A 13,466-nucleotide genomic window follows, 5' to 3' on the forward strand; every position below is an offset into this window, starting at 1 on the left:
CTAAGGCACAAAGGGCATGCCAACAAATACAATGCTGAGCTTTAGCACAATCTCTGCACTAGCTCACATCTCGCAGAGCATACCCCTGCAGGGCTAATTACACCAGATAGCAAGCAAGGCTTGTGCACTTACACTGCTTTCGGTTCCTCTACATGGCAAGCTCAGTTCTCTCTTCCTGGCAGTGCACTACACATAAACACTCAGAGAAGCATAAAATTTTAAACCTGAAGAAAACATGAAGAGTTTTTCAAATACTTTGCTTCATATCTAGGTGTTTTGGCATCAAGTAAAGAAAGGTAAAAATGTATAATTTAAGTATTAGAAAACCTTCTGCAAATAACACCAGTTTCTATTGTTTTGTTGTTTGGTTTTTTGGGGTTTAGTTTTTCCTTAAAAAGCAGACCATAAACATTCTGTGAGACAGATACAAAATTGTCCACATTTTGTAGAGAAGCAAGTGTTGGAGACAGATAGACTGGCTTGCCCAAAATAGGACTGATTTCTTCCTGAGCTGTTAACAGCTCCTGATTAGCCAATTCTCTTTGTGAAGGTGGGCACCAAAGTGTAGTATTCCTAATTAGAAGTGACAATTAACACACTGAAATTCTGTCTAAATAGCAATGCCTATACCCCCGAAGAACTTTATGGTCAGACATATCCTGGCTGATGTCACAGAAATTCCTTGCTGTTTTGTTCTGACTGGTGGCAATCAAGGATCTTGAAAGTCATATATCAACCACTTGTACTATTTAGTATATCTGGAAGAAGTCTGGGATATCAGAATATTTGACTTTTGATGGGTGGTAGGGTTTTTTTGTTGTTGTTTTTGTTGCTTTTACATATTGAGACTACCTCCTTCATGTTTGTTTCTTGAGTAATATTTAAACAAGGAGGTAGCCTGTGAAGTCATTTAAACAGCAAACTAGATTTTATTAGTTTTACTGGTTTGTTTTTTTCTGGCATAGTCACAAACATCAACAGAGTCCACAAAAGGTATACACATCATACAAAAGAGCTTATGTATTCCCAGCAAAATTTCAGTTTAGATTTTAATTAAGAGAGCTGTCAAAATGCAGGAGGAAATGCCTTGCAATATAAGAAAGTTTTGAATACTTGACAGCTCAAATGTTCAAATCCCATGCTCATTAAGCAATACTTTATTTTACTTGGGGTTTTTTATTATTATTATTTTGGTTTCGCTTTGGTTTTTTTTCATTTTTTTTTCAGTTTCACTTGTGAAACAGAACCTGAAAAAGCAGGCAAAGCTTCTTGATAGTTGATGTCTCTCCACCATGTGACATAATCCCTACATTCTTTTCTTTTCTGACAGGTCCCAAGGTGACAGGTACTCACTCATTGAGCAGTTGGCTTCTCTGCCAAGCATAGATACAAATAAAAATTACACCAAAGCTTTCACATGTCCAAGTGGAAATGGACTACAATAGACAATAGACATTCGTCAAGAGATGATTATAAAAAGGGAAGGGATGCACAGAATGTTTCTCCTTATTCTACGCCAACATCTGAAATAAAACCACCTGAGAAGTAATCACATTATTCAACCAAACCGAAGAGGTTTTAATTAAAATTATTTTTTAAGTACAATTTGAAATTATGTTTGAGGTTTTAGAGTTAAATTTATTAGACTGTAAAGATTTTTACAAAGCTTTCCTAATGTAATGAGCTTAGGCACCACATATGTTGCATCTTTGGTACACATTAGGAAGAGTTGCTTTTTTAATGAGCTTTAAAAACTGCATTTGCATACCAGAGGAAAAGGTCAGTGATGTGTGGATCAAGTCGGTAAATTAAGTATCACAGTATAATGTTATTATGCTTGCCTTCCAGAGACACACAATAACAAAACCACAGGCTACAGTCACCACACTGTTCCAATGCCTCCATGCCCACGACCCCGTCAGCTGACACATCCCGCACGCTGCGCCTCAGGCCCACCGGCCCATCTCCCACCCAGGCCTCCTTTGCCTTCTCCCACCCGCTCCGGCAGCACAGCAGCTGCTGCAGCCACGGGCCTCCAGCAAGCACAGGAACGGGGAGCTGGATTCAGTGTGACAGCCCATCTTCAAACACTGCTTTTACTCCAGCCTTCACCCCTCATAAAGATACCCAGGACAGTGTCCTGAATCCCCACAAGAAGATCAAATCTCTTGGATGGCAAAGCATCAGGATAGGGATGCCTCTTTCCCAGATCCCCATTCCACTCGAGTATTTGTCCAAGGATACAGCAGAAACACAAATACCAAAATTACTTCTAATGCTGCGGATCAAAATTTGACTTGGTCTACTGGTACAGTTCCTTTTAGCTGGAATGTTAAATACTTCGTAATCTGTAAAGATTGCTTACTGGTAGCTAAACTGACATTTTTATTTTATAATAAATAATAAAATAATCTAGGAACTGACTACAAATACACTTTCCTGAGGTTTTCAGCAAAGTCCACTGAATTTACCTTTATTTGTAAGTATTGTAAATTATTGATAATTTACAACTATTATAACATTCCTTTTATTTTTAAGGGAAATTGAAATTAATTCCTTCCTCAACTGTGCAAAATCCACAGTACTTAACAGGTCTTTCTGCCTCTCTGTGTCAGAGATAATAGGTATACACTAAACCACATTATGCACTCCATAATAATTATGCATGTTTATACATTTCACAGCCAAGTAAGTGACAGTCCAGCTCTGTATGAAGATGTAGATTTAGTCATTAGATCAGAGAAAAAATCCTTTAAAATACTACAACAAGAATAGCACAACTCAATACAACTGAGCAGTTATAAGTGGTTTTAATGATTTTTCACTTTTTGGATATGATAATCCTCAAAGCAGCATTCAAAAATATAGTGCAAAATATTTATTTATTTTATTTACAAATAAAGTGTGCAGTTCAGCTTCTGATCCTTGCCACAGTAAATGTTATTTTTTTATGTGATGAACAGAAATTATGAGAAACATTTATAGAGAAAAAAGTTAATTTTAAACCTTAGAACAAAGATCTTCCTTCATTTATATTTTTGCAGGAGTTACACAATATTTTTCAAAACTGTTTTCAGTTGAAAAGAAAACCCAGAAAGTCCAAGACAACACTAAAGAATTACATAGGAAAGAATGGTTTTTCAAAACCATAAAGTTAATTTTGCTGTGACAATCACAAAGCAAAGTTCTTATCTACATATAATTTTTTTTTTTCAGCTTAAACATAGAATCTTTACAATGTAATGGGTCCCCCCCGCTATACAAATTGCCTTTGGGGGAAAAAGTATACTAGTATCTTCCTTTCCCTCTGATGAAACAACAAACGCTTTGGTTATAGAGCAATCCGTGCACAATAGTGTTTTAACTTGCAAGGCAGTACTCCTTTATTAAGTTGGTAGAATTCCACTAGCTGGATGAGATCAGTAAATCTGGTATGACCATCATCAAGGGTATAGAACAGCTTCCCATCATCTTCCAACTGTAAAAATGGAAAAACAAGATTCAATAAAATCTTCTTTTGCTACTTTTTTTTTTTTTTTTTTTTTTTCTGACTGGAATACTTGTTTGAGAAGTGCTCTTACAGACCAATATATTCATAACCTTACAACTACTGAGAGCAGAAAAAATACAGCGATCATTTACACATCATTAAAATCTAAGGAAAATATTTTAAGATTAAAAAAAAAAAGACCAGTAGGAAAACAATGTATTATTTGACTTCAAGTACACACCTAAAAGGAAAGAACAGTTAAATAAGTATAGGAATACTCCTTCTGCACTAACAATACTATTTCATGCCTATGCTTTGGAATGATAGCTGAGGTTAATATCAGCCCTGAGTTCATACAGAGCAACATGAACTAAGTTAGTTTGAAGTTACTCATAGATTTCAACCTTTGCTCCATTCATTTGCATGATTTTCTATCACTTTTGTAAGATGTGATGAGGCTACATATCAGTGCAGTGCAGTGCAGTGGTGTGCTGGGTAGTATTAGCTACACAAGACACTACCCAGCACAAGAATGACGTGCTTGCTCTAGTAGTTCTTTGTTGTAGAAGGAAGAATTCCTGCAGCTCCAAACATGTATTAGCACAGATACAGAGGACAAGAAGAAACTTCAACAGATACCTTGAAAGAGTCCTTTTAACTTTTAGATGCCTAAAAATTTGCAATCATTATGTCCCTCTCATAAGTTACTAAATGTTACCTCTTGCACAATTTGCATTGCACTGCTGACAATATAATTTCTTGATTTAGTTCCTCTACTGCTGAGATGTCTAATATCTAGCAGATTAGTGAAGAAGTGACTAATATTTTTTCATGTAAATAGAGGGTGAAAAAATCTATTCAAACTATCTTTTAAAATAAAAGGGAAGAAAGATACTTTACAAGATTGAAAGAGTAGTGAATAAAGGATCCGGAAGTAGGTCTAGCATGAAGTAGCAGATGGTGTGCTAGGGGAAGATGCAACTACCCTACTTGAATACAGGGGAAGGGAAAAGATATAATTTGCTGTCTTACCTGTAATTAAGAAGTTTTATCTGAAGCAGCTGTTGAACTGCTTATGACTCCTGGTTATTCTACCCCTTTCTACCATGACTGGAAGTAGTTTGTAATTTCTTTATTCTCAGACTTTGGTCAAACCAGGTCAAACTCTCCTAGTTAAAGAATTACCAATGTGAGAATGTGTGAACTCCTGTGCTCCAGCCAAAAACCTGAAAATGGATTATCGTTCATTGGACTTCCTTTATGCATGCAATTTTCCTGCCAACACACTGCAGGCAAGGAGAGTTAACAATTCAAATGTCTGTTATCCTCCTAACAAGTTAATTCCAAACCTTGAAATGAATACCAGAAAGATTGCTAATTCTAAAGCTAACAATATATTTTGCAAAGTAAAAACTCATATCAAAATTCTGTTGCTCAAGAACCTAGCATCTTCTGCAAGCTAAGAAGGCTGTTATGACAAAACATTTATTAGGAAAAGACAGTCCCAGAACTGTGTATCAATTCTTCGCCTTTCATATCGATGAAAGTTCAGGATAGAATCCATCAAAGTGAACTTGCATCAGCTCAGAGTGCAAAGGCTGAAAAATACCTTTAAACTAAAAAGCTCCCCAATTTTCAAAGTACAGGATCCCAAATGTATCCCAAAGCTTTCCTTCTGAACTTTTTACAATCAATTCTCAACTACCCACCTGCAATACCTGTTGCACAGGTTGCCAATATTAACATGAGGCACCTATTTACATGGGTGAGGCATGAACTAGCAGGCTGCAAACCCTATCTAAAAGGAGACATTTTTAAGTGCAGCATAACCTGAAGCAACCTAAAATACAAGGGAAAAATAACTCATTTAGAGATTGAGTAGTTTTTACCTTTTAAAAAGGGTTCATAAATTACATTTAGTAAGAAAGTTTGCTGCTACAATGGCTGGAAACAGGTAAGAGTTTAGAACAGTAGAATTTGCAATTCAAAGAGGTAACCTTGATCTTCAACTAATAAGCTATGAATTTACTACAGTAATACAAAATGCCTTGTTTCTTAGAAAATGATCACTTAATTTAGATTAGCAGCAACTGGAACCAAAACCCTTCCTCCCTTAAACAATAATTTTCTGAAATATTTTAAGCACCGTTCTAGCAAAAACGGACCATGTTAATGTCAGGGTATTGAGAATGGAATGAGGGTACTGAATGCAACCAGAAACTGACAGAAAGGAACTGAAAGATGCCAATATTTGGGGGACAACAGCTTCCATGCTGACACACTCTCTCTGGATTAAGCTGTTCTCATCATGATTTATTTTTTTCAGGCTACTATCATAGGAGAAATGGCTTTACTTAAAAAAAAATTCAAAAACATTTCCTTAAAGTAAGTGAAGTTTTGCAATGAAGTGATAAATGTCTTCTCAATGATGGGAAATGTGACCCAAGTGTGCAGACAACTATATTAAAACTAAGAATTCCTGGTTCCTCTAAAGATCCCACAACAGGAGAGCAAGGTTTTAGCACATTCTTATGAAGGGAAGAAGAGAATCATCCATCTCAGAAGAAACTGAAGATAACTGCAGCATCCTGCTACACCTGTCCTTAGAGAAGAGAGGGTCTGTTTTCTGATACAGAAAGGAAAAGGGGTCTCTTAAATTTGAGAGTTAAAGGACATCCCAATGAACTAGAATCATACACTCTTTGTATGGGGTTTAGAAGTTTTTCTAAACCACACAACAGTTATATCAAAGTAAATACTAGAAGAGACTACAGTCATTGAATGCACAGAGATCGTACACCCAGGATTCTTAAGGATTATATGTTGATGATCCCATGGTATCCAGTGCATAACTATCATTTTTGGATGAATGAATCCTTAATATTCTGTACCTAAACACAATAAAATCCTGGACAATTCTTATAGCTAATCTGATCATCTTCTTTCCTCCTCTCAAATAATGCTTCAGTTTTATTCTACATGAACTTTTTTCAGTAGAGGATATCAGCTACAAGCCCTAGGTAAAGCATACATAAATTTGGTGAATGATCAAAGAGAATCAACAGACAAAGACAAAAAAAAAGTAGTGTCACTTGACTAATTTCTACTGAGCAACAGCAGAACCTGCTAGAAACTTCAGCAGGAAGATACATGGAGGCTAGAGTATGATGTGATCTAGAAGAAAGGTTCTTGTAAAGAGAGATAAAAAAGCTCTGGTCTGCTCAGTTATGTTACGCATCTGTAGCCAAAACACAAAATGCTCAAGTACTTATCAACTCAAGAGATGCAGAATGTAAAGAAACCCACATAAAACACAATGCAATAGGGACGGCTAACCATTCTGGCAGGATAACTGGACACTATATTCAATGAAAACTAACAGAAATATTATTTCAGCTTAGTAACTTCCAGCTTACCCATAAAGTAGCTTGACTAGATAGTGACGTTTTTTTTTTTTTCCCTAAAGAAGACCTGAACATGAATATACCACAGTAACAAGAGAGGTCAACAAAATATGTCTGACTACAAATATTGAAACTATCCTTAACAGAAGGCTCAGTGAGATATGGACACACAATGGAGGCAATCCAAAACAGACAACTTAGAAATTGCGTACATACTGAAAAGTGAAACATGAACTCTATGAATACATGATTTTTATGCCATCAGGTCTGCTTCTATTCCAGTTGAAAGAGATTTGTTTGGTTTTTCAAGAGACTTTTTAGGATTTCATAATACTACTCCAGCTTTAGAACAAATCAAACAGCAAAGCTCAAAAATGTTCAACTATACTAAAGAATGCTAATTACATTTAGTGGTACAGGTATTATTGTTTACATCTCCCATAAAACAACAAAAGAAGAAAAAATCTATCCATATTCTACCAGAGTTATTCAATTTTTTGGTTTTACAGCTCTATATATAAACTGAAAAAACTTACTTACTGGTACAATTTGAAAATGTTTTATTTTTAATCCATGACTCAGTGACAATACAAAGGTTTTGGGGTTACTTTGGCTATCACGTACCAGGAATACCCTAAAAGAGATCAAAAAATTTCAAAATAAGAACATTTGAAATTCTTTTATAAACATCCAGTTAAAATTGTTCTAAATTCATTACAGCGAGTATTAGTGAAAAGCATAAATAATATCAATTATGTAAGTTAGGCTTTTAATCAGTATTTCTTTGCAAATGTGTCAGTGGGAATACTTTCTCTTAAGTTCTTCTTCACCTTGTCTATTATGTGAAAAGCATGCATTCTCAGAATAAATGACACTGTAGGCGTTAGTTTTTACACTGCATAGAATTACAATACATTTCTTCAGACAGAAAAGCACCCTCAAAGTTTGTGCTTTGAACAAAATTTTTCTTTGGACTCTGACTAGAGAAAACTTGAATTTTCTAAATCACAAGCATTATAAGTAAAATTCAAAAGGTAGTTCAACAGTAATTTTACAGAAGAGGTAATGCAAGGCACACCAGAATGTTTTTCACATCTGGCCAATCCTCATAAATGCACTCTCATTTCTGCATAGCAGCAAAATTCCCAAAAAGACAGAGCTACACTCTGCTTGCTTTATGGAATGATCATAACACTCTGAATGGCCAACAGTGCCACTGCAACTAAAATTCACTGATAACTTATTCCAACCAGAACATGGACAAGCACAACTTTGCCATAGTCCTGGTAGAATAATTTGGTAAAGACAAAGGATGATTACCAGCATGAGACAGCTTTCATTGAATCACCTGGTTTGGAATATTGGCAGAGAACAGTTTGAAGGACAGGGAAGAGCCTGGTAGCTTTGGAGTGGACAGTCTGAACTGCTTGTATGTGCAGGTCTGGAATAGATATAGCTGACCAATGTACCAAAGAAGGGAAACAGAGGGACAGCCACTGACAAGCATGCTCCTCTTTCCGGACAGAAAAGAAATGGGCAAAATGGACTTGCAGGTTTCAATCAAGCGAGCACTAGTGACCACCTAATCATAACTGTTTGCCCCACCACACACCAGAAATGAGAGCCCGGGTACTACAAGAAAAGAAAGAATTTCAAGGAAAGTAAACCAAACCAAACCAAACCAAACCAAACCAAACCAAAACCAAACCAAAACAAAACAAAACAAAAAAAAAAAACAAAACAAAAAAAAAAAAAACCAAAGGTTGGCAGTGCATTTTCACTGACTTCCAGTCTGGATTCAAAGTGCTAATTTCATTCACAACGTTTTTAAGCGATCTGTTATACACAGTAAGAAAATTCCTGGAATTACTACATTTGGAGTCCATACTCATCACCAGTTCTGTCCAAACGCCCGTGCAGTCCGGCTCGGAGCCCCGTGAGCTCCGCAGCTCAGCCCGGCGGGCCCCGCTCAGCTCAGCCCGGCCTCAGCCCGGCTCGCTCCCACCACCTAGCGGGCTCCCACCGCCCCGCGAGAGAGCGGCTCCGCTCTCGGCAGCACCTCGGATCCTGTGCACCACTTCCATATCTTATATCTTTGTCATCAATGACTGGCACTTCGTTTTATTCAGCGAGATGACACTGTAGGAATGTGCCACTTTGCAGAGAACCAAAATGCGTTCTCTACACCCAGTTACTAGGATCTACATTAAATGATACACAATGTAATCACTTTTATTGGTTTTCATTCGTCAGCTCTTTTAAAGTACATTTTCTTACTTCTTTCCTTGTTTTATCACATATATAAGGAAAATTTCTTCTCCTTCTGATAAAAAAAAATCATTATTTTCTAACATAAGCACAATAGACCTACTTTAGTTGTCAAAGAACTTTTAAAATTTTAATTATGAAGAAAGGGCTGTAGTTCACAGAATCTCAGAAATGTTAGCTGGAAAGAGCTTTTTAGACATGCTGGATGACTCGAGCCAACTTCTCCCTCATGAACTCCTCTGAATGATGAACTGGTCTTTTCATGGGCCTTTTGTAATGCTATTATCCCTTGCATCAACTGGATGCTGATCAGTTTGCAATCCCAGCAACCATTTATCACCGAAAAGTCTTCAAATATACTTTAGGGGATAAAATACAAAATCTACAATACTACCACGTGAACCTTTTTAAGAAAATTGATTTAACACCAGATCAAAAAACTTTCTTCTTTCATAACATGCCTTAAAATTGTTGCTGTCCTTAATTCTGTTATTGGATTATCCAAATACTAAAACTACTGCAGTTAGTTTATGTAACTGCTTCTTTATCTTCTAGAAGCCATCATGGAAAACATACTTGTTGGTACATACAGTATTACAGAGGCCCAACTCCCTTGTCATATATGCATGAGAACTCCTTGCTCAGGATCACCTTATGGATTATTATCTCTGCCCTCACTCCCAGAAACTTATTTTCAATAACAAAGGCTTATTTTTCCCATTAAAAATTGTTATATTTCTGGTGACAATTCATGCTTTTGGCTCATCAAAATGATGTCACATTAAGTCATGTGTTTATTACTTCACTGTAACTCCTGAATATGTATCTGACAGCATATGAGCACTCCTACTACCAGTGTTCTAATTAATTCCAGATAGTCCACACAAAATTATCATCCTCCTCAAAATCCCACTGCACAGCTATGAATGGCTCCAAGAATATAACATAAACAACACTGTACTAAACCAATGCCAGCAAGGTATTCACTTTCTCATTTCAGTGTGTCTGTAAGAAATACACTGGAAGATGCATCAGGCCTAGACTGATATCCTGTTCAGAAATACATGTTGTATTCATCCCCATATCCTGTCCCACTCATCTAACAAATGCAAAAATAAATGCAGAGCACCAGCTTCAAAATGATAAGCCAAGCTTAAAAACAAGACCACATAAATTAAAAAAAAAAAAAAAAAAAAAAAAAAGTGGAAGTCCAATTAACCATCCCTTCACTTTTTTTTTTTTTTTTTTCTGGATCCCTTTCTGTAGATGTAGAAAACAATATTACAACATACTTAATCTAAAACTGAAGGAATTAAACCAGCAATCTGATGATGCAGGTACCTAACTGGAAACAGATTTAAAGAAACTGATTTTTTTTATGGAATTACTCATTGAATGAAGGAGGCCCAAGTTTACATTTAATACAGAACTATGGATAAAATTGAAGGAATGAAAAGCAGGAGGATGTGAACATAAAATACCTACTTGCTTTGTCATTTTTAAAATTAATATTTAAAAGAAATATTTTTAAAAAATTAAAGTCTTATCCCAACATTTATTGTTTATGAAAGGATGACACAATTTTTAGTCAATTCATGAGAAAAAAAGCATACTTTTGTTTCAATGTCTGTCCCAGCACAGTTCATCTTAGAGTAATGTTTTCAGGCTTTCTTTCACTCTTTCATCCCTAATAGAGACACAAAAGACTGGTGCCAAGGCTGACAGCTCCAGAGAATCCTGCGCAAAAACACAGCCCTAGTGCTTGGCTTGGAATGGACATCAGTAATCGCTCAGTCACAGAATCGAAGTCTTAGATCACCACTTCATGGTTTCCAAATGATATAAAACAGGAACCAACTGATCCCCAGATAGTCCTATATAAAAGAACTTTTACTGCCATAGGCAAGTGCAAACTCCTTGCTCCACCTCCTCCCAGTAAGAGGCACAATAAAATAGGAGTTGTTGGCTAGAAACATGTCTCAGAGAAGTTATGTAAAGAATTAACTTACCCATCTGCAAGTCCATGCTGCAAAATAAGTCTCTGAGCCTCTTCTCTAGAGATTTTATGATGAAACCACGACTGAGATCTGTGTATAGCTGTAGAAAAAAAGATCAGTGAAAAAACATTTTCCCTTTATTGAAAGAACCAGTTATTGCATTTCTCTGGCAAGGAATTAACTCACACATACCCATGTTAGACATGGCAATAGGACTACCATGTGAGTTGAGTCGGAGACACCCTCTCCTCTGTATGAGAGAGAAGCAAAAATGTGACTTCAAAACTCTTTTGTTAAAAAACACCAGACTGACAAACAAAAAAAAAAAAAAAAATCAAACCAGAAAATACTATTCACTATTCTGATAAATCAAAGATATTTATACCCGCCATGCTAATCCTTCTTCAACTGCAACTGAAAGCGCTTCTGTTGGATTTTCTATAATTCTGCTTCTGTGTCCTGAGAAATCCATGGCTACTAAAGAATTTTCTGAAATGCTTCTCTGCAACAAAGAAAAATAAATTTAGTTTGCTCATTTTTTACAAGATTCATCATTTAAAAGCGAGCTTCTGAGAAAACATTATGTTTTGTAAGTGATATTTCAAGTATTGGCAGTGTTTCTCATCAGAGCCAAACTCATTTTACCCTAGGGAGCATTTATAATTCCAGTATGCTGCTGCAAAGCTCAATTTTACAGTCTGGCAGGACAGACCATCTTTTTGCATTACTGCAATGGATGACAAATACATCACTTTACCATAAACTCCATTTATATTTTTAACTATAACTAGCCCTTTCCATGTCAAAACAAGTCAGGAAACTGTTATTAAGATGCCCAAGTAACAGGAAAAAAAGGTAAAACACAAAATTTTTATCATAATTATCCAATTAAAAATATTCAAAATATCTCATTAGAAATATGTCAGATTTATAGTTTTCTATATAAATTTCCATTCAGTTTACTATATTTAAGCAATTTAAGCAATTTCTATGGAGTAGAACTTCTATTTTAATACATCCTTTCTAACTCTAATCACAGACTCAATAACTGCAGCATCTGTTACAAAAAAAAATGCTTGTTTTTTTTCTCTCAGTGAAGATCAATTTTGTAACAACTGAATAAGAACATTGAGGTTTGACAAAACAGTCCTAAAAATCACCAAAATGTTTCTCAGAAACCAAGGTTTACAAAATCAGGTTTTGTAAGAATTGTGATGGCTCAAATGTTAGCAGGCATTGGAATAACTAATAAATAAAAGAGCATTCTAGTACTCAGTAAGTTAAAGCAACATCTGGACACAAGAGACCCAGATTTCTTGCAGAGTTAGCAAAGCTTCCCAGTCCAAAGCCAGAGCAGCTCTGGTTTTCTGGTTTTTTGGGGGGTTTTTTTTGGGGTTTTTTTTTGTTGTTGTTTGTTGTTGTTGTTGTTGTTTTGCTTAGTTACAAGCATGAATATAACTAAAAATGGAAGATGGCAATTCTGTAGTTCACTGTAATTCTTAACACTGTAGACTACGGTCTATCTGAGTAACTGTAACCTGTAAAGAACTTTGCAAAAGTAAAAAAATAAAGGCAAATTAAGAGAAAATGTTTGCCTCTAGCAGGGTGGAGGGAACTATTTGTAGCTGACATGGTTGAGAAATTAAGGAATGTGAAACATGGAAGTGGCTTCCTTATGAAGTACGTTCATTAGCGTGTGCACTTAATCCATGATTATTCAATTTGCTGTTTTATTCATGAATTGTACACGAGTAGAAAAACAGTGCCATTGTTTGCAGTGGGTAGAGATTCTGCCTGCTAGAAGCTATGGGAACAAAACTGCACACATCAGTGAAAGAGGAGAGAATCAGTAGTGGCTCCTTGATCCACCATAAGAGCAGCAGCTGGCTATTGCAGTAGCTTCACATAACACAAACTAAGGCACAGACAGTGTATTAAGCACATGCTTAATAAGCCATGCTTATTAGCACTCAAAACTACTTTTGTGAATACCTGTGATAGCAAATGCATTTTTCAGGCATTTTATCAGCAAGAACTAAAATAAAAGCTAAAAAAAAATTCACCATAAAATCATTGTCACAGATCTTGGCAATAAGTAATTTTATCCAATTTAGCCAAAACCGCAAAAGGGATATAAATCATCCATGAAAAAGTCTGAAATCAAATGACTCAGAAAGAGCTGGGATAACATAAGATATTGAGAAATTGACAACCTCATCCAATCCCAACTCTCCAACTGAGAAAATGGACATAGTATAGGCTGTTTTTTCTCCAAAACAGGGCAGACCATCTGCCAAATTTGGTTTT

The 13,466-nt window shown here is 36.0% G+C and overlaps 1 protein-coding gene across 2 annotated transcripts in view; it reads right to left on the reverse strand.

Moving 5' to 3' along the window:
* Window positions 1-2,791: 2,791 nt before the first annotated feature.
* Window positions 2,792-13,466, reverse strand: part of GRB14 (growth factor receptor bound protein 14) — a 56,354-nt gene continuing 45,679 nt past the window's right edge. For both annotated transcript variants that reach the window (XM_072932162.1, XM_030277398.4), the window contains 5 exons: window positions 11,545-11,661; window positions 11,352-11,409; window positions 11,172-11,259; window positions 7,435-7,528; window positions 2,792-3,478 (listed from right to left, as the gene is read on the reverse strand). In XM_072932162.1, the coding sequence (XP_072788263.1) occupies window positions 3,332-3,478; window positions 7,435-7,528; window positions 11,172-11,259; window positions 11,352-11,409; window positions 11,545-11,661 (504 nt within the window). In that variant the 3' untranslated portion in view covers window positions 2,792-3,331. The remainder of the gene's footprint in view (window positions 3,479-7,434; window positions 7,529-11,171; window positions 11,260-11,351; window positions 11,410-11,544; window positions 11,662-13,466) is intronic.

Source organism: Taeniopygia guttata, chromosome 7, assembly GCF_048771995.1.
Source record: "Taeniopygia guttata chromosome 7, bTaeGut7.mat, whole genome shotgun sequence".
Classification (NCBI taxonomy): domain Eukaryota; kingdom Metazoa; phylum Chordata; class Aves; order Passeriformes; family Estrildidae; genus Taeniopygia; species Taeniopygia guttata.